The 20,133-nt window shown below is 48.5% G+C and overlaps 1 protein-coding gene across 1 annotated transcript; it reads left to right on the top strand.

Annotated features, from left to right (window-relative positions):
• The first annotated feature begins 1,324 nt into the window (after positions 1 to 1,324).
• Positions 1,325 to 18,290, top strand: GPRC5A (G protein-coupled receptor class C group 5 member A). The gene is made up of 4 exons (XM_012774421.3): positions 1,325 to 1,455; positions 13,963 to 14,891; positions 16,965 to 17,023; positions 17,317 to 18,290. The coding sequence occupies exons 2-4, from the start codon at positions 13,970 to 13,972 to the stop codon at positions 17,404 to 17,406; spliced, it is 1,071 nt and encodes a 356-aa protein (XP_012629875.2). The 5' UTR covers positions 1,325 to 1,455; positions 13,963 to 13,969; the 3' UTR covers positions 17,407 to 18,290.
• Positions 18,291 to 20,133: the final 1,843 nt, after the last annotated feature.

The following is a 20,133-nucleotide window of genomic DNA, read 5'->3' as shown; positions in this document are numbered from 1 at the left end:
CGCTAGAGGTCAGGAGTTCGAAACCAGCCCGAGCAAGAGCAAGACCCCATCTCTACTAAAAATAGAAAGAAATTAATTGGCCAACTAAAAATATATAGAAAAAATTAGCCGGGCATGGTGGCACATGCCTGTAGTCCCAGTACTGGGGAGGCTGAGGCAGAAGGATTGCTTGAGCCCTAGAGTCTGAGGTTGCTGTGAGCTAGGCTGATGCCATGGCACTCACTCTAGCCTGGGCAACAGAGTGAGACTCTATCCCCCTCACCCCCCCCCCAAAAGACATTGCCTGTGATTTTGGGCAAGTGAAATAAAAACCTAACAAAGGTTTTGGAGGGGGACATTGTCTCCAATAAGTCACATTTAAAAAGCACATTAGACTCTGTAAACTCAGGGTGTGGGGAGAAGTGAGGAGAAAGCTGGGGAGCCCTAGGCTGTGCCCCATTAATTCGCATGCAGAACAACACAGATTAGCGTACCAGGTGCACTAATCACAAGCACAGAGTCCCTCCTTCCTCCCCCAAGGTGGTGGGGTTGGACCTGGCCCCAGCGGTGACACAGAGGGGTCAGCCACTCCAGGATTGTTTGACAGTTAAACAAAGACAAGTTTCAGTGCGATTGGCTTGATCCAAGAGGAGTGGGCAGCAGAGGGAGGGGGAACCAGGCACCAAAGGCAAATTCCTTTTATTTCATAATTTTATCTGGCTGTCCGCATTCCCATCGGCCTGCATTGTCGAGGCTTTGGGAGAGGCAGCTAGGAAAGTAGAGAGATAATGATCTCTCCGCTCCAGGGCAGCACTAATGGTGCTTATCTGACCCTTAGTCTGACAGGCTGGGCTGGGGAGCCCTGCGAGGTGGCCACCTCGTTTTCCCTAAGCCTCGCGCTGGCGGGTGGCAGTGCTGGAGGGAAAGGCTAAGCTGAGGGTAAAAGTGGAGAAAGGCTGGCCTGTCCCTCCGGAATTAACTTCGGGGCTGCTACCGCCTGGCCGGCTAGACCTTGCCCCTGGCGGGGGAGGCAGACCGGCTCCCTCCGGGAGGTGACAGCCTGCAGGGCGGATGAGGAGCGGTCTCTCCGCCCGCGCCTCTCCCCCCTCGCCCCGGGACCAGCCCGAGGCGGGTCCCCCCCCACCCATTTCAGGGGTGACTGTGCCTCTGACGTCAGGAGGCTTCTGGTTCATTCCCTGGCACGGGGACTCTATTTTCATAACAGCACGAAGCGCCGTGGGGCTGGAATGGGCGTGTCCTTCCCCCGGACCCGCCCCCTCCCGCCCGGTGTCCCCGCGCTCACCCCCCCCCGCCCCAGAGCGCCCCCTCCGGCCGGCGACAGCGCCTTTATAAGCGCGCGGAGGCGCAGGGCGGCACCGCAGCCCACGCTCCCCAGCACCGCGGAGCTCGCGCGCCGCCTGCCCTCTCGCGCGCGGGAAGCCGCGCCAAGTTCACGGCCAAAGCCCAGGCACCGGGGTGAGTGGGGCGGACGGAGCCCGGAGCGCGCCCGGCCTCCGGCTTTCGATCCTCAGGGAGAGCGGGGCGCCGGGAGGGGTAGGGCAGGAGGGGAGCGAAATCCTAGGAATGGAATTCAGCGGGCTATGAGGGAGGAGGGGTGGGGGAGAGAAACCCAGGAAAAACCATTCCTCTAGTTTAACTCAACTTAGAAGTTTTTTATTCTGGGCCTCCCAGGCTAAGATTCCTCTAGTTTAACTCAACTTAGAAGTTTTTTATTCTGGGCCTCCCAGGCTAAGATTCCTCTAGTTTAACTCAACTTAGAAGTTTTTTTATTCTGGGCCTCCCAGGCTAAGATAGGGGTAGAGAGCAAAAGGTGATCAGGGTAATAGTTTCAGCTGAAACATATTCTACAAACTTCGACCAGGCAGGGGTCATTTTGAAGGAAGAGAAGATAAAGAAGGAGATCTCAGAGGAAAAGGGGCGCTGGGGGTGGAGAGGGAGTGGGAATCGAGGGGTGGCAGCAGGAGGGACATGGTGACAGCTGCTACTTTACCCAGGCACTGAAGAGAGCCTTTCTGAACTTGGGGAAATAGGTGCAGAAGGCACCCCTTTCCTCTCGATGGGTGGGGTGGTCAGCCCCATTCTGGTGTCGCTTGGGTCGCTCAGGACTCCGGGCAGATGGAAGTTGAATGTAGCTAAGAGCCCGCCTTGCACCACCAGCTCCAGACGGGGCTTGGGATCAGCCGGAACGCTGTTCGGATGGGTCCCTTCAACTTCCACGGGAAGGGCTGGCGAAGAGCCTGCTCAGGATCAAGGAGTTCCAAGGGTTTTCATTCCTGACTTCTTTGCACGCTGGTGTTCTCCTCAGAGGCTTTCGTAAACGGCGCACCTGTTGCAGGTTCCGCTGCATATGGGCTTGGGCAGCGGGTTCCTTCAGAAGGGGAATGCTGGAATGCGTCAGCCACCTCGGACGGTGGGCTGGGGACTCGAGAGGGGTGAGGCCGAGAGGGCTGAGGCCGGAGCTCAGCACGCCGGCCTCCAGGTCTGTGTGCTGGGTACCAGGGCGACAGGGAAGGAAGGAGGGGGAGGAAGGGTCAGGAGAGGTGCTATCCAGGACGCAGAAGTGGCCCCTCCAAGGGCGCGGGGAGGCGAGAGCTTCAAGGGCAGAGTGGAACGAGCAGAACCCTTGGTTGCCTGGGAAGACCTCTCAACCCTGAGTCAGGAGGCCCCGCGCTGCAGAAACGGGTAACTGCGCCCAGGCCGGGCCGCGCCTCGAGTTCCCTGTGCTGGATCTTGGGGAGGCCCCCACGCTCCTGTCCTGTGTTTAGGTTCTAGCACCTCTGTAGGGCACATGTCCCCTTGGGACTCGTCTTTAGAACCTGCTTTATTGTATTTCACTCGTTAGTGGCAATTGAAGGTAACAGCCTATGGAGAACAATTTTGGCTGTGTGATTTTTTTCACTCTTCTCATTCTGGCTCCACTGCTATTTAAAATCCAGATTAAGCTCGGGAAATGATATGGTCGTACAGTAAACAATGAGCCGAATAGTGTTTTTGCTTTAGGATTCTTTGACTTTCAGAGTTGTTCCGGGTATTCGTTTCTACTTTTATTCCTATTTTTATTGCATCGTGGTCAAACTATATGGTCTGTAAATTTCTTATTTTAGAATTCCAGATTTTTCTTTCTTTTTTCTTTTCTTTTTTTTTGAGACAGAGTCTCACTTTGTTGCCCAGGCTAGAGTGAGTGCCGTGGTGTCAGCCTAGCTCACAGCAACCTCAAACTCCTGGGCTCAAGCAATCCTCCTGCCTCAGCCTCCCGAGTAGCTGGGACTACAGGCATACGCCACCATGCCTGGCTAATTTTTTCTATATATATTAGTTGGCCAATTAATTTCTTTCTATTTATAGTAGAGACGGGGTCTCGCTCTTGCTCAGGCTGGTTTCAAACTCCTGACCTTGAGCTATCTGCCCACCTTGGCCTCCCAGAGTGCTAGGATTATAGGCGTGAGCCACCGCGCCCGGCCCAGATTTGTTTTTATATTCTAAATAAGCTCATTTTTTTTTTGTAAATGTTCCATGACCACTTAAATAGAAGCAATCATATAGAGCAAAATATGTAAGTATGGCAAACTATGGTCCATGGGCTGAATACGGCCCAGAGCCTCTTTTTGTAAATGAAGTTTTATTGAAACACTGCAATGCTCAGTTGTGTATGTATTGCCTATGGCTGCTTGCATGCTACAAATGTATGGCTTGCAAAACCTAAACTACTTATTATCTGGCTCTTTACAGAAAATGTTTGCTGATCATTGATACAGAAGATCTTATTATATGATTAATAATGGAGATCTAATAAGATATGGAGATAGAAAGTATTTTTATTAAAGTATTCATAGAACATTTATAAAATTTCACCATCTTATTATTCATTTTATGTATTTTATCTGTCAAGGACTGACAAAGAAGTATTAAAGTCTTATATCGTAGCTCTCTGGGAGGCCGAGGCAGATGGATCGTTTGAACTCAGGAGTTCGAAACCAACCTGAGCAAGAGTGAGACCCTGTCTCTACTATAAATAGAAAGAAATTAACTGGCCAACATATATATATATATATATAATTAGCCGGGCATGGTGGTGCATGCCTGTAGTCCCAGCTACTCGGGAGGCTGAGGCAGAAGGATTACTTGAGCCCAGGAGTTTGAGGTTGCTGTGAGCTAGGCTGACGTCACGGCACTCATTCTAGCCTGGGCAACAAAGCGAGACTCTGTCTCAAAAAAAAAAAAAGAAAAAGAAAATAAAGTCCTATATAACTATGGTATTTCCAAGAGTTTTTGTTTTATGTATTTTGGTGCTATATTATCAGGTGCATAAAAGTTTATGATGGTTTTATCTTCCATGTGGAATATCTCTATTATAAAACAAACTTTTTGGTTCATCATATAATACTTTTTTGCCTTGATTGCAACTTTGTTATATTAAAACATCAGTTCCTGTTTAATTCTTTTATCTTCAGCAAGCTATTTAGCTTTGTGTCTGACACATAATAGCTGGTAAATAAATATTATCTATTAGTATATCTTTGTGCATTTATTTTTATTTTTTTCCTTTTGGTTTTAACCTTTCTGAATCCCTTGTTTTTGGCTAGATTCTTATTGGTATAATATAGTTTAGTTTAATTTAGTCTTTTTTTCAAAACAAAAAAGTTACCATTTACATTTATTGTAATAACAGTTACTTGTTATTGTCATCTAATTTTAGGCCATATGGTCTATTCTTCAACCTCTTCCCCATTAGACATTAGTCAGTATATATTGTAGTTTTAGATCTCCTAGGCAACTAAATAGGTAGTTAGGGCCATTCTCAGGGCTTAGAAATACAAGCTTGTGGCCGGGCGTGGTGCCTCACGCCTATAATCCTAGCACTCTGGGAGGCTGAGGTGGACGGATTGCTGGAGGTCAGGAGTTCAAAACCAGGCTGAGCAAGAGCAAGACCCCGTCTCAACTATAAATAGAAACAAATTAATTGGCCAACTAAAAAATATATGTATAGAAAAAATTAGCCGGGCATGGTGGTGCATGCCTGTAGTCCCAGCTACTCGGGAGGCTGAGGCAGAAGGATCACTTGGGCCCAGGAGTTTGAGATTGCTGTGAGCTAGGCTGACGCCACAGCACTCACTCTAGCCTGGGCAACAAAGGGAGACTCTGTCTCAAAAAAAAAAAGAAAGAAAGAAAAAGAAAGAAAAGAAAGAAAGAAAGAAAGAAAGAAAGAAAGAAAGAAAGAAAGAAAGAAAGAAAGAAAGAAAAGAAAGAAATACAAGCTTGTGGGGATAGGTGATCAGTTTAGCTTTAAACTTGTTAGATCCAATAAATTAATATATTGAAATAATATATTTAAATGAAGGGATCTTCAGGAGCTTTAAGATAGTATACCAGTAGAGGACTTCACTTTATTTTCCTATTTTCTGGAAATTTGATTTCTTAGAATTCTGGGCTTAAGAAATATTTGGAAGCTTCACTCAAAATATTAAGCTTTATTTTTATAAAAGGTTTCCAGTATTTTATTTTATGTTCACATTAACCTAAAGTCTACATTCTTTGTTTAGAATAATCTAAAGTCTACATTCTTTGTTTAGAATAAGATGGTAGTACCCTCAGGGAAGTACCTGAAAGTGCAGAAATGAGAAAAATGCTATTGTTATACATGTTTTGACCTGCCAAGGGTGCTATGATGATTTAGTTTCTCTTAGTTACTACATAGAAACTCAATTCAGTGATGTCATTCAGATGTTATTCATAAGTTGTTGCCATGATGCATCACTTTTATGTCATCAGAACTGGGATGGCTATCCGGGACAGGGGATCCTGGAGATTTCCCTGTAGACACTTCCCATTCATAACTAATCCTTTATCAAGGGCAGAGAAATTTCTGTGGGACTCTCCCTTAAAAGAGCTTAACCTGGATAGAAATACGAGGATTAGCATCAGCACATATTCATCTTAAAAATTTTTCCTCCCCATTACTCACACTTGCTAATAAGTAACTCGCTTTGGGTAAATATTCAGCATGCAGTCCCAGTCCAGAATGTTTGCACAGCAATGACTGCATAGAGCACATGGTGAGAGGAATACCAACAAATAGAAGATTTGCTCCATTTTCTTAAGCTTCTTATCCAATAGGTTAGTCAGCGCTGATATTAATGTAGAATATATAAATATATATGGGAAAATTTGAATGCCAAAAAGTACTTAATGGTAAAAACTATGAAGAAATTTACAAATTTGGAATGAGATGGGATTAATAATAATAATAATAATTTCAAAAACTCTTTTTTTTTTTTTTTTTTTTTTTTTTTGAGACAGAGTCTCGCTTAATTGCCCAGGCTAGAGTGAGTGCCGTGGCGTCAGCCTTGTTCACAGCAACCTCAAACTCCTGGGCTCAAGCAATCCTCCTGCCTCAGCCTCCCCAGTAGCTGGGACTACAGGCATGCGCCACCATGCCCGGCTAATTTTTTCTATATATATCAGATGGCCAATTAATTTCTTTCTATTTATAGTAGAGACGGGGTCTCACTCTTGCTCAGGCTGGTTTCGAACTCCTGACCTCGAGCGATCCGCCCGCCTCGGCCTCCCAAAGTGCTGGGATTACAGGCGTGAGCCACCACGCCCGGCCTCAAAAACTCTTGATAGAGGTTAAGTTTTGGGCTCAGTTTGAAAAAATGTGTTAAATGGATTGTGAACAGGAGGGAGAGGAGCTTTCTGGTTAGAATAATGCGTGTGTTGAGGCAAGGAGCGTGACTTCGTAAGAGAAGATCTTGGATGAACCCAAATTCCCTTCCAGAGAGAAAATGCAGTACTGTGGGAGGACTTGCTTGCCTTGCATAGAGGTGGAGATGGGCATTAGGAAGGACGGAACCGTGGGTGGGAGGACTAATTGGAGAAAAAACTTGAAGGTCAAATTGAGGCTGAAACTGTCACAGCAAAAGGAGCTGATGTGCTTCCTAACTGTCACATCTGGAGGTCCCTTCCCAGGCCCACCTTTTGCTCTCCTTGCAGCATTTGACTCCACCTGAGCTTTTTAAAGTTGTTGCTAACCTTCTGACGATTTCTTGTTAACATCCTTTGCTGATCCCTACTTAAATGAGGTGGTTCCCTGTGCCTCTGTCCTTGGTTTCCCGTGTGATCTTTTCCTCTCTCAAGGGTCCAGATACCACCTCTGGGCTGACGACTGTCAGTCTGTGCTTTTTTTTTTTTTTGAGACAGAGTCTTGCTTTGTTGCCCAGGCTAGAGTGATTGCCGTGGTGTCAGCCTAGCTCACAGCAACCTCAAACTCCTGGGCTCAAGCGATCCTGCTGCCTCAGCCTCCAGAGTGGCTAGGACTACAGGCATGCGCCACCATGCCCGGCTAATTTTTTCTATATATTTTAGTTGGCCAATTCGTTTCTTTCTATTTTTAGTAGAGACTGGGTCTCACTCTTGCTCAGGCTGGTTTCGAACTCCTGACCTCGAGCGATGCACCTGTATCAGCCTCCCAGAGTGCTAGGATTACAGGCGTGAGCCACCGCGCCCGGCCTGTCAATCTGTGCTTATAGCCCAAACTGCTCCTGAGCACCAGACCCACATGTCCATGTGCACAACCTGGCATCTAGGGACCTCACTTTTAAGAGCCATGGAACTCTGTGCAAGTTATTTAATGTCTTTGTGCTTCAGTTTCCTCAGTTGTAAAAAGGGGACATAATGACAGGGTTGTTGTGAGGACTAAATGCAGCAGTGCGTGGCCCAGTGAACGCTCAGGAGGCCTTGACTCTGCTATCTCGGATAGCTCTCCTCCCCTCCCAGCACCGCCCAGCTGCCCCCTCGTCCATTCTGGGCAGGCACTTGCCGTGGGTCAGGCTAGGCTAGCGGCTGGGGAGAGAACGTCTAAGGACTCAGTCCCCGCCTGCACACAGCCATGCAACCTAGAAGGAGACAGACTCACACACGCACAGGCATTGGCAGGGCCTATCCCTCGGGGTAGGAAAAGCTGAGGGTGTCTGGAAATTCCTGAGATGTCTCTCGCTAGACTGGAGCATCAAGGAAAACTTCCTGGAAGAAGGAAACTGAGTCAAGTGAAAGGAGCAGTGAATGGGGAGGTGGGGGAGGGAGTTCCATGCAGACCGGACAGTGCGTTTGAAGTGACATATAGTGGGGCCTGTTTGGAGGGATGACCTGAAGTTTGCATTGCGCAGGGGCAGAAGCGGGTGGCAAGGCGTGAGGCTGGGGAGGTGGGCAGGGTCGATGACGCAGAGCCTGACGCTTGGTGCGCAGGTCTCTGGCTCCTCCCCCGGCTGCAGGTGGGAGGCTCAGAGAGGGCAGGGCATGGAGAGGCAAGGCTTCCCAAGTGGTCCAGGGAGAGAGGCTGGTGGCCTGACTTAGGGGTGGGGAGAAGTGGGCATGTTTAAGAGATATTTAAGAGATATCGGCCGGGCGTGGTGGCTCACGCCTGTAATCCTAGCACGGTGATCACTCAAGGTCAGGAGTTCGAAACCAGCCTGAGCAAGAGCGAGACCCCATCCTTACTAAAAATAGAAAGAAATTAATTGGCCAACTAAAAATATATAGAAAAAATTAGCCAGGCATGGTGGCGCATGCCTGTAGTCCCAGCTACTCGGGAGGCTGAGGCAGGAGGATTGCTTGAGCCCAGGAGTTTGAGGTTGCTGTGAGCTAGGCTGACAGCATTGCACTCACTCTAGCCTGGGCAACAGAGTGAGACTCTGTCTCAAAAAAGAAGATATCGAAGGGGTGGCACTGCTAGGACGTGGATGGTGGGTTTGCAAGTGAGGGATAGGGACTTCTGGAGCCATTTCTCTACTTGGTGGTAGATCGTAAGTCAGCTTTCGGGCTACCGCCTTGGGTTCACAGTGGGGAGAGCCCTGGGAGGCCACCTGCGCCACTTTCTGGTCTTCTCGAGAAGGCTCTCCTTTCCTGCCCCATCCACCGAGGCGGGGCACACAGAGTCAGCCTGAGCATGCTGTCGCTTCCCCTCTGCTGTGTGCAGGAGTTTGAGGTGTGCACGGCTCCGTGCAGTTGCAGCAACTCACAAGGACAGACTGTGCCCCTGAGCTAATTTAACCCACACTCAAAGCGTAAGGCACCACCAAGGCTGAGGTCACCTGCGTTTCAAGTCAGCACGTCCTTCCTGGCCTGGAAGTGCTTCGTAATGGACAGGGGCTGTGCAGCATTGAAACCTGTGGCTTTGGAGTTTGAATTTTTGTTGGAGTCCTGGCCCTTCCACTTACTGGCTCTGGGACTGTGGGCGAGTCGGCTAACTCATGTGTCAGTTGCTGCCAATGTAGGACGAGGATGACAACATGGGCTGTATCATTAGGTTGTCGCGAGGATTAAGTGAGTAAAGTGCATAAATCGATGGCTGATCCAGGGTGAGAACGAGCTATGAGGACTCCCCTTCCTTTCTGTGCAGAGAGTAAGTTGTTTCTCTCTTCCCACACTGGGTCTTTGCAGGAGCAAGTCTTTTCTTGCTTGGACCCTAGGTCTCCTCTCCCTTCCCTGACTGTGGTCACAAATGATGTCCGCACAATCACTCGTCTCATTCTCCTCCAGCTTTTCGGTTCTCCTCCCAGCCTGTTGCTCCGGCTCCTGGCAATTCTCTTCCCAAATGTTGATCGTGTCCCTTTTCCTTCTTAAACACTTCTTGTGGACATCCCTTTCAGGTTTCAGCAGACGTGCTTGTTGCTCACCCTGGCGAGTGTCACTGTCCTCTAACTAGATTCAAAGCGCTTAGGATGTTTTAGACCTGTTGAGCAATGCCAGGCTGGGGAGGGGGTGGACGAGGTGAGTTAAGAATGATAATTCCAAAAAACTTAGTCACCCAGATAAAAAATATTTACTAAGAAGATTTTTTTTAAAAGACATTTGTGAGAGAATTGGGAAATATGAACCCTTACTGGATATTTGATATTAAAAGATTATTGTTAGCTTAGGTGTAGTTAAGAAGGAAGTTTCATCTTTTAGAGAGACATACTAAAGCATTTATGGATAAAATTCTATGATGTCTGGAATTTACTTAAAAATAATCTAGTAAATGAGGTGGGGAATGTAGAGGAAGCAAAATTGGCCATGTCATGATAATTTTTGAAAGCAAGTGATGGATACATGGGCCTCCATTATAAAAATGTCTATAATAAAAACTTTGAAAATTTTTCTTATTTTTTAAATAATATTTCAAAGGCACTTCAGGGACTGTTTCTCCATCTCCCTGTATTATCGGGAGGTGGAGGTGAACTTTAGGGAAGTTGGTTTTCTCCTCTGTCCACGTTCATTACCATTGCTCTTGATGGATCCGGGTTTGTGGGTGCCAGGAGGCCCCCCCCCCCCCGCACAGCTGTGCGAGAAGCGAGGGGCCTGTAGGTCCACGTGTCTGCCTTACTGTCTCTCTGTCTGGCACCGGACCTCTCCTTTAGCCAGAACCTCATCAATCTCTGTCAAGATTTACAGTCATTCAGTTCGTCCTTCCTAATTATCAGGTAATTATGATCACAGCCACTTGTCCACAAAAAGTAACACCTTGCAGGGTGGGGAAGGAACAATTGGCAGGGAGGGGCAAGGAGAATGAGAGAACTAAGGGAAGAAGAAAATACCCTTCCTGCTAGACACCACCCTTGTGAGTAATCGGGAGAGGGTGTGGAGAAACGAAATGAAGTACACAGGGCCTGGGTCCCTTCCTTCTTGGGGCTGCCCCGGAATGAGACAAGTTCTTCCTTTTCCATGTTCACTGTGTTCTACCTCCCTGCCCCACACCACTGAGAGTGGACGTTGTAGGCAAAGCAGATCGGACTTGGGGTACTTATATTTCAGGGGTTGCCTGTTTCTGAACATCATTTGCCTTTCTTTTTCTGCCTGTTTCTGCACCACCCTGTAGAGGTGGAACATAACCCACTCTTTGTGTTCTGCTCGTGGCGGGGGTGGCTGTGGGGCAGCTTCCAGGAGGGCAGAGCGTGCAGGTGTCAGATCCACGGGGCGCGAAGGTGGCGAGGAGCCTGTGGCCACAGTGGCAGACAATACCCACCTGTCTCTTCCACTATGGTGGGGCATGTGTCTGTTTTCCCCTTTCCCACTGAGTGCCTTGCACAGTGATCAGTACATGGTGGAGCTCAGTAAATACATGTTGAATGAATGACTACACAAAATACAGTTAAGCTTGGAGAGCCACATTTCATGAAAAGGTCAGGAAGGTAGATTTAAGCTCTATCTGGTGTTATTTTACTCTCACATACCACACACACAATATTCTGACATGTACATACTATGCGTTCATATATACGTATGCATGTGTGATGATTGCATATATACATATACGTATGTATGATTTTGTCCTAGTTGCTATATGAATAAAATAATTTTGGTATGACAACTAGCTCATCTAATTGGAAAGATGATTTTGCATTTCTAAGGCAGGCAGGTGTTTGGATTCTCTGTCTCATTGAGGAGAATGCTCATTTGCCTTCCGTGGTGAGCGATGGCTCATTTTGCATCCTGCTGTGCTGCTCTCTGCCTTGTGACTTGATCTTGAAGAGGCAGGATGGAGGAGAAGGGAAGGTGTTCTTTGTCGCCTGGGTTGAGCCCAGTACCCCACAGTGGTCTGTAAGTGTCTGTGGGTATCTGGTGAAGAAATGGAGAGTTGTTTTTTTCTGCTCTAAGGAAAGAGGCAGGATTCAGCTGTTGCTTTGTAGCTTTTACTCTCCCTGTTCCCAGCCCTTCCTCTTGTTCCTGATCTCTTGTTGCCCATTCTCTGTCCCTGTTTGGCACTGGAGGAGGCCGAGAGCTTTCCCTGAGCTTGTGTGTGGCCTTGGCGAGCCTTCCCTCCACTGACTCTGGACCCTTGCCTGTGGGCCCATAGTTCTCTTCTGGTCCAAACAGAACCTCTCACCATCAAGTGAGCAACCCTGTTAGGAAAATAAAAACTAAAGAAAAAAAAAATCCCATGCACAAACAGCATACAACAAAACAAAAGGAATAGTGTCATAGAAACTTATAAGCAGTAAAATAATTCGGATTAAATTTATTGTTTGCAGAGAGACTGTTCAGACTATAGCTGTGTCTAACAATGTTGAACTTCAACGTCTTACCCAACATTGACTTGGGAAATTGAGAACTGTCTGTTTTGAGGAAATATGGGAAAACTCCTTTCTCTTTTCCAATTTCCCAATTTATTTTCCCACTCATGCTGCGGGAGGGTTGCAAATATTTGGATCTATAATTCACATGGAGGTTGTGAGGGCACAGAAAGAAGCCTTTCCCCTGAGAAGTAAGGACAGATGTATTGGGAGTAGGCTGTCGTACTTCGGTCAGCTCCTGATTATCCCGAATATATGAGTAGATCACCTGCTTTGTGGATCATCTATCGCCTGGGAGCTCCCATCCTTCCTGGGGCTGAACTGAGAGTGTGGAATAGGCCCATAATGGAGCACATGATGAGGGAAGGGACAGAGAGAGAAAGAGAGATAGAAGGGAGATCTCAGATTGCTTTTTTTTGTTTTTGAAACAGAGTCTCACTCTGTTGCCCCAGCTAGAGTGCCGTGGCATCAGCCTCGCTCACAGCAACCTCAAACTCCTGGGCTCAAGCAATCCTCCTGCCTCAGCCTCCCGAGTAGCTGGGACTACAGGCATGCGCCACCATGCCCGGCTAATTTTTTCTATATATTTTTAGTTAGCCAATTAATTTCTTTCTATTTTTAGTAGAGACGGGGGTCTCGCTCTTGCTCAGGCTGGTTTGGAACTCCTGACCTCAAGTGATCTGCCTGCCTTGGCCTCCCAGAGTGCTAGGATTACAGGTGTGAGGCACCGTGCCCAGGCTCAGATTGCATTTTAAGGTCAGCTAGAATTCACTGGAGAAGTGGCACCTAGAGTCATTGAGAGCATGGGTCTGGACCCAGACAACCTGGATTCAAATCCTTGCCCTGCTATTTCCTGGCTGTATGATGTTGGGCAAGTAACTTTGACCCCTCTCAGCCTCCGTTTCCTCATCTGTAAAATAGGGCTAATAATTTTTACCTCTTAGGGTTGCTATAAAAGTAAACTAATCTATATATCTATATATATGATGATTAGAGGTAAAGATCTGACCCACAGTAAAAAAAAAAAAACCTGAACGTATTAGCTGTTAGTAATAGCTTTTGCTGGATTACCAACTGTTTTTGTATCATCCAGGACCTCCTTCCTTACAGGTGGCTAATTCAGAGCTGGTTATGACAGGCAAGATTCCTTACATAACTTTTTGGAATTGGTAGAGCCATCTTGAAAAATCATAAGAGAATGAAAAAAAAATCCCTTCTAACAAGAGACCACAGAGCCTAAAAAAGCATCCAGCAGCTTAGAAGTGAATGTTTGTTCTCTGTAGAAAACTCTGCAGTTTGGGTAACTTCTCTGCTCCATGAGAGAATGGGGTGATTACAACTATATCTGAAGTGGGGTCAAAGGTAGAGCAAACTCAACACTGCTAAATTATGATTAAAGTCTTTTTTTTTTTTTTTTTGAGACAGAGTCTCACTCTGTTGCCCTGGCTAGAGTGAGTGCCATGGTGTCAGCCTAGCTCACAGCAACCTCAAACTCCTGGGCTCAAGCAATCCTCCTGCCTCAGCCTCCTGAGTATCTAGGACCACAGGCATGCACCACCATGCCTGGCTAATTTTTTCTATATATATTAGTTGGCCAATTAATTTCTTTCTATTTATAGTAGAGACGGGGTCTTGCTCTTGCTCAGGCTGGTTTTGAACTCCTGACCTCGAGCAATCCACCCGCCTCCACCTCCCAGAGTGCTAGGATTACAGGCGTGAGCCACCACGCCCGGGGCCCCCTTCATCAATTCTTTTAGAATCTGCCACAACAGGTAGGGAAAAGTTAGTAGCTTTATCTAGTGTAGTAAGGTCAAGGGCAAAACATACAAAATGTTTCCCTAACCCTTTTCAGTCCTCTGTGCCTGAGGACTGTGCTAAGAGGTTCACCACCCTCCCCCTCTCTACTTTTCTGCAGGACGGAAATGGCTACAACGGCCCCCAGTGGTTGCCGCCAAAACCTGAACCCCAGGTACCACAGACTCTGTGATACCGGTGAGGTTTGGGGCATCGTCCTAGAAGCGTTTGCTGCAGTTGGGGCTGTGACCACGGTGGTCCTCATGCTGGCTCTCCTGGCCCTCGTCTGCAAGGTGCAGGACTCCAGCAGGCGGAAAATGCTCCCGACCCAGTTCCTCTTCCTCCTGGGTGTGCTGGGGGTCTTTGGCCTCACCTTCGCCTTCATCATCAGACTGGAAGGGGGCACGGGGCCCACGCGCTTCTTCCTCTTCGGGGTCCTCTTCTCCATCTGCTTCTCTTGCCTCCTGGCTCATGCCGTCAACCTGACGAAGCTAGTCCGCGGGACGAAGCCCCTCTCCATGCTGGTGACTCTGGGCCTGGCGGTGGGCTTCAGCCTGGTACAGGACGTCATCGCCGTCGAATATGTCGTCCTCACCATGAACAGGACCAACGTCGATGTCTTTGCTGAGCTTTCTGCTCCTCGCCGCAATGAAGACTTTGTCCTGCTGCTCATCTATGTCCTCCTCTTGATGGTGCTGACCTTCTTCATGTCCTCCTTCTCCTTCTGTGGCTCCTTCACTGGCTGGAAGAAGCATGGGGCCCACATCTGCCTCACCACGCTCCTCTCTGCGGCCATCTGGGTGGCCTGGATCGCCCTGCTCTTGATTCCTGCCATCGAGGAAAGATGGGATGACACCATCCTCAGCTCCGCCTTGGTGGCCAATGGCTGGGTTTTCCTGTTGGCTTATATGGTACCCGAGTTCCGGCTGCTCACAAAGCAACGAAACCCCATGGATTACCCTGTCGAGGATGCCTTTTGTAAACCGCAACTCATGAAGAAGAGCTATGGTGTAGAGAACAGAGCCTACTCTCAGGAGGAAATCACCCAAGGTATGTAGCCTGGTTGGGGGAAGAACCCCATGTAGAAAGATGAGGGGGAATCACAGGATATTACAACTATTGGGAACATGAAACATTTTCCAGATTGTACCCTGATGGAATAGACAAATTCCCCAAGACTCAGGTCTTGCTTAAAATCATCCAGCCAGTTAGAGACGAGTAGAACCAGAAGCTGGCCTCTGGAATCTTAATTTAGTACTTTCTACTCATGGGACAGACAGGGGAGGCCCCTCTCCACCTCTCCTTGTCTGTGGTGTTATTTCCAGTATGGTGGAACGCCAGGGAGGTTCCTCTCAATCAAAACTAGATGGAGCAAAGAAATGGAAAAAGGGTGACTAGAAAAATTCTAGTGTTATCTAGTGATAAGTAGGTGAGATCGTGTTCTTTGCAAAAGGTAGCTGGGCATTCCTTCCAGAAATGGGGAACCTTTCTAGATTTGGGTGCCTAAAGCCAAGCCATGATTTCCTGCAGTGTTGAGAGGGCAGAGAAGGGAGAAAGCTGTTTTTATCATGAGCAGCAGGAATCTCCATAAAGTTGCGGAGGATTCTGGTTTAGCCCGGAGAGCCACATTTTATTGCCTGTCTCTGGGCCCATGGGAGGGAAGAGATCATAACTGACACAAAAGAGGCAAAGGATTTCCCTCTTGCCTGGAGCTATGAAGCCAGGTGTTCTGGTGGTGTTCTCATAAAAAAAAAAAAAAAAAAAAAAAAAAAAAAAGGCTAAACTGAGAGCCAGAAACTGCCCTTGCGCAAAAGAATCTGTTCCTTTGTCTCCAGGGTTTATATTGGTCTCTGAGTCTAATCACAGGAGGTGGGTGGTTCTGGGCCAGGAGTGAGGGACACCCAGGCCTGGTTCTAGGCTCCAGCTGACCGGAAGTCTGTTCTCTGCTCTCAGAGCCTGATGGGTTAACACCGCCTGCTGCTTCTCACGAAGCTGGGGCCCTCTCCTGGGCACTGGGAGGAATGAAGGGAGGGTAGGAGGGCAGCAGGGGGATATTTAAGAGCCCAGTCCGTCTTGTCCATTCCCATGGCTTCACTCTGTCACCTCATCTCACTCCCGCGCTCCCTGGTGTCATTCCCTGACCACTCTTCCTTCCCTCTGTTCATTCTGTGGACCACCTTCAGCTTCCTCTGCCTGACATGCTTCTCTGGCCACCCCACTTTGCTGCCCGAGTTCCCCACTGGCTCCTGTCAGATCCTTCCAGAGTCAGAACCAATAACCTCTCCGTCTGAACAAACCAAGTCACTGCGCTTTCTTGGGTCTTTCCAGGTTCAGGGTGCTTCTGTGCTCTGCCTCCATCTTCCCTCTTCCCCCAGTGATCGCTGTGTCTGTGGGACTTTGAAATGCTCTTAGCAGAGTCTGCCTCATTCGGTCGTTATGTATGTAAATGTCGCATCGTCCTTCCTCTCCAGCGTTAGCCATGAATGAGGCAAGGATCATTCTGGTTAATCCTTATATACTCCACAACATCTTACATACATTAATAGAAGTTTAAGTGTTTGTTGAGCAAACTGGGCAGGTAAATTTGGTGGGAAATAAGTGAATTGCTTTAAATTGCATTCATGATGATTGCACGTGTTTACCTTTCTGTTCCCAAGTTTAAAACCTTCTGATTTTCCCAAAATGCGCATAAAACAGTTGCCCCTAAATTCTGCTCCTTCCCAAAGAAAGTGATATGAATATATATGTTTTCCTTGTCAGGCAGTTAAGAAACTAGGTAAATCTCCAGTGAGGTTCACTCTGAGCACACCTCTAACCGGATCTATATTGGAAAGACTGTTTTTATTTTTTTTGACTTTTCAAATGTGATTTTGAAGGTCCTAGGATAAGGTGGGGCTTTGGTGAAGTTTTGGAAAGGGGTTTCCCTGGCGATCATATTTATTCAACTTACATTGTGCCTAATTTGTCCTGGGCTTGAGGACATAGTCCCTCCCTGCAAGAAACTTAAAGTCGACTGGAGAGAGGTAATTAAACAGACAAGATGTCACACTGAGAGAAGAGGTACAACGGAGCGAGTGCAGGTGGGCGCCCCTAATTCTTTAATTTCTCCTCTCCCTGTTTCAGGCCTTGAAGAGATGGGGGACACGCTCTACGCCCCCTATTCCACCCACTTTCAGCTACAGGTAAATGGTCTCTTTCTCCTTCTCATCAGTGGCATCTGCCCCCGGGAATGTTTCTCCTTTGGGAACAGATGATGTCACCAATGTGATGGCCTCTAATTGGCCACCTTGAGAGGATGCGGGTGTTTTCCCCTGTAATCTGCCCCCTGGGGCTGGGGGGCCAGAACAGGTGCACAGGGAGGAGTCAGGGGAGGGCTTGGGAGAGGGGAAGGGAATCAGCCTCCTGCCCGGACAGCAGATCTGCTGAAATGGCCGGGAACTGGGGGGCTTTAATGCTGTGGACGTTTCCTTTGCAGAATCGGGCTCCCCAGGATTTCTCCATCCCACGGGCCCAGGCGCCGGCCAGCCCTTACAACAACTACGAAGGAAGGAAAGAGGGCAGTTAGCTGTGCGCCGAAGACTGGGACGAACACAGCCAGGCGGAAGACCCAGCCGGGAGCTCAAAGGGATGTGGGCCAGATCTCGAGTCTTCTAAGAAAACTGTGCAAAGCGCTATGGGAACAGCTGTCCCTCCCAGCCTGAGCCACCGTCTTCCCACACTGGGCAGATGAGCGCTGACACCGCTCGGGTTCTAGGCAGCATCCCAGTATTTCTCCTTCGTCTCATGCTTAAGACACATCTGTTACATGGGCGTCTCAGGCAGCTCAGGGCTAGACTCGCTATTCCTGTCATTTTACTTGGGACGGAAGGTCTGGTCATCTGACCACACAGCGGCTCGCTCAGCCTTAGGGGCCAGCTCCTCTGACCCAAGGTGGGCTTTGCCAGGGGCGTTTGTCCCAGAGTGGAACAGCAGGTCTCAGCAAAACCAGCAGGCTCTCAGCCCAGCCCGCCTAAATCTACACTGGAAACCACCTTCCTGGCACCGTCCCTCCCTTTGCCTTCTTGCCTGCATAGGAGAGGTTAAAGGTCACCCTAAACCTACTCATCTCTGTGGCCCCGAATAGTCATTGTGAGGGCCCTGCGGCTCCCCAGCACACTTCACAGGCCACCCCTGTCTTCTCGCACCAGCTCCAAACTCCATCTTCTCCATGCACTTTACCAGGAGTTCTTCCAGACCTCACTAGCGGGGACGGGCCCACCTGCTCCTGGCCAGGAGAACTTGGGCGCTGTCCTTGCTCTAAATCCCTGCCCTCCTCCCGTCTCCTTGCTCCTCAGCCTCTGTACATAGATTCACACTGTATTTATCTCCTGCATCGTCTACTAATGGAGGAGTGTTCCTGGTGTAATCAGTCGCTCCCTGGGATTTGCAATAAAGATGTGGTGGCAACTCTGTCGTGGTGTGGTGGCGGCAGTACCGGTGGTGGGTGTTAGGCACCAAGGGAGAGACCACAGCCTGCCCTGGGGCTTCGTGTTGGAGCTGAAGCTCAAGGTTCAGTTCCCCTGGTTTGCATTTGTCCCTTCTCCGTGTGTCTCTCCTTCTTCTTGTGACATCTAAGACAAGTGTGTGTCCCCTGACAATATTCGAAGCTGTCAACGCTCAGAGAGCCAGGGTTGTCGTGGGTCCCGAGGTTTTGCTCCAGGCAGGCAGAGGAGTGGCAGCCTTGGAATGGGGTTTGGCAGCCCAAGAAAGACAGGGAAGAGACCTCAGAGCCGGTTTCATGTTTCGCCCAAGCTTTAATTATAGGAGAGGACAAATCCAAATCCCTTTGTATTTAACAGAATTAGTTCACAGTATCTCTTGGCAAAGACATGATACCAAACAATTATCATTAATATTTACTTAATCCAAGAAACAGCTCTGTGGGGCAGAGCAATAGGAAATCTCTTTGTGGTGGGGAAAAAGAAAAAGAATTGCTATGCACAGAAACTGAATGGGATGTAAAAATTTATAGCTGAGCTTGGAGTTCCCTCCTGAGAGCCGGATACTGTGCTTTTCATCAAAAGGAAGAAGCTGTGTAGGGCAGAGGTGAGGCAAGGCAGGGGTGAAGAGAGGACATGCTGAGTTAGGGATGTTTACGTCCCTCAAGGTTTGCTTGACAGGGTTTGCACTCACAGTAGGCTAGTTTTGTCCTGAAAAGGGAAAATGGTAAATAACAATATGGATCCCTCTAGTCTATTCCAGTCTTTCCCAAGAGGCATGGCCCAATGAGGTTTGCTGTGAGGAGAAGACAACATGGTTTCAGATATGTTCTGTTATAGTGCAGGTGCTCAAGAAATCCACACTCCCTTCCCTCTTGTCCCTCTCTGGGCTTCGTCACGTCAACCAAGCAAAGGCAGAGGAGTGAAAAGTAAAACCACAAAACACTCTGGATCTGTTTTTTTTTTTTTTTTTTTGAGACAGTCTCACTCTGTCGCCCAGGCTAGAGTGGCGTGGCATCAGCCTAGCTCACAGGAACCTCAAACTCCTGACCTTGAGCAATCCTCCTGCCTCAGCCTCCCAGAGTACTCAGCCTAGATCTGGTTTCTTTTTAGGAAAGAGGATCTGCCAGGCCTTTGTAGCTGCACGGCTGCCTTGCTTACATCAGACTCTTCAAACACCGTAGAGGAACTGGAAGTGCCATCTGCCTCTGGAAACGTGTTCCTCTTCTAAGTAGTAAAGTGGTCTCAGGCGGCCTGGTGCGGTGGCTCATGCCTGTAATCCTAGCACTCTGGGTGGCTGAGGCGGGCGGATTGCTCGAGGTCAGGAGTTCGAAACCAGCCTGAGCGAGACCCGTCTCTACTATAAATAGAAAGAAATTAATTGGCCAACTAATATATATATAGAAAAAATTAGCCGGGCATGGTGGCGCATGCTTGTAGTCCCAGCTACTCGGGAGGCTGAGGCAGAAGGATTGCTTGAGCCCAGGAGTTTGAGGTTGCTGTGAGCTAGGCTGACGCCAGGGCACTCACTCTAGCCTGGAAAACAAAGCGAGACTCTGTCTCAAAAAAAAAAAAAAAAAATTGGTCTCAGGAGTTTGGACGAGTAGGCTCCTTCTTGCCAGGCGGCAGAAGAAGGCTCCCCGCTGAGCAGCACTTGTGGCACCTGCTAACTCCCACCTCCCGCACATACATGAGCTCTACGTTTAAGTGTGGCCGGAGGTCTGGCCTCTGAGAGCCACTGTCTTGGAGAAGAGGGCTTCCATGGCGAAGGCCTCCCTGGAAGGGCCTCCACCTCCACCTGGGCCGAAACAGAA

Source organism: Microcebus murinus, chromosome 10, assembly GCF_040939455.1.
Source record: "Microcebus murinus isolate Inina chromosome 10, M.murinus_Inina_mat1.0, whole genome shotgun sequence".
Taxonomy (NCBI): Eukaryota; Metazoa; Chordata; class Mammalia; order Primates; family Cheirogaleidae; genus Microcebus; species Microcebus murinus.
Note: the sequence above shows the minus strand (reverse complement) of the source record. Positions and strands in the feature narration are given on the sequence as shown.

Excerpts from the sequence above, each read along its gene's own strand:
- GPRC5A (XM_012774421.3), top strand. The coding sequence starts at position 13,970 with ATGGCTACAACGGCCCCCAGTGGTTGCCGCCAAAACCTGAACCCCAGG. Across the intron at positions 14,892-16,964 it reads TCAGGAGGAAATCACCCAAG|GCCTTGAAGAGATGGGGGAC; the intron begins GTATGTAGCCTG and ends TCCCTGTTTCAG. Across the intron at positions 17,024-17,316 it reads CCACCCACTTTCAGCTACAG|AATCGGGCTCCCCAGGATTT; the intron begins GTAAATGGTCTC and ends TTTCCTTTGCAG.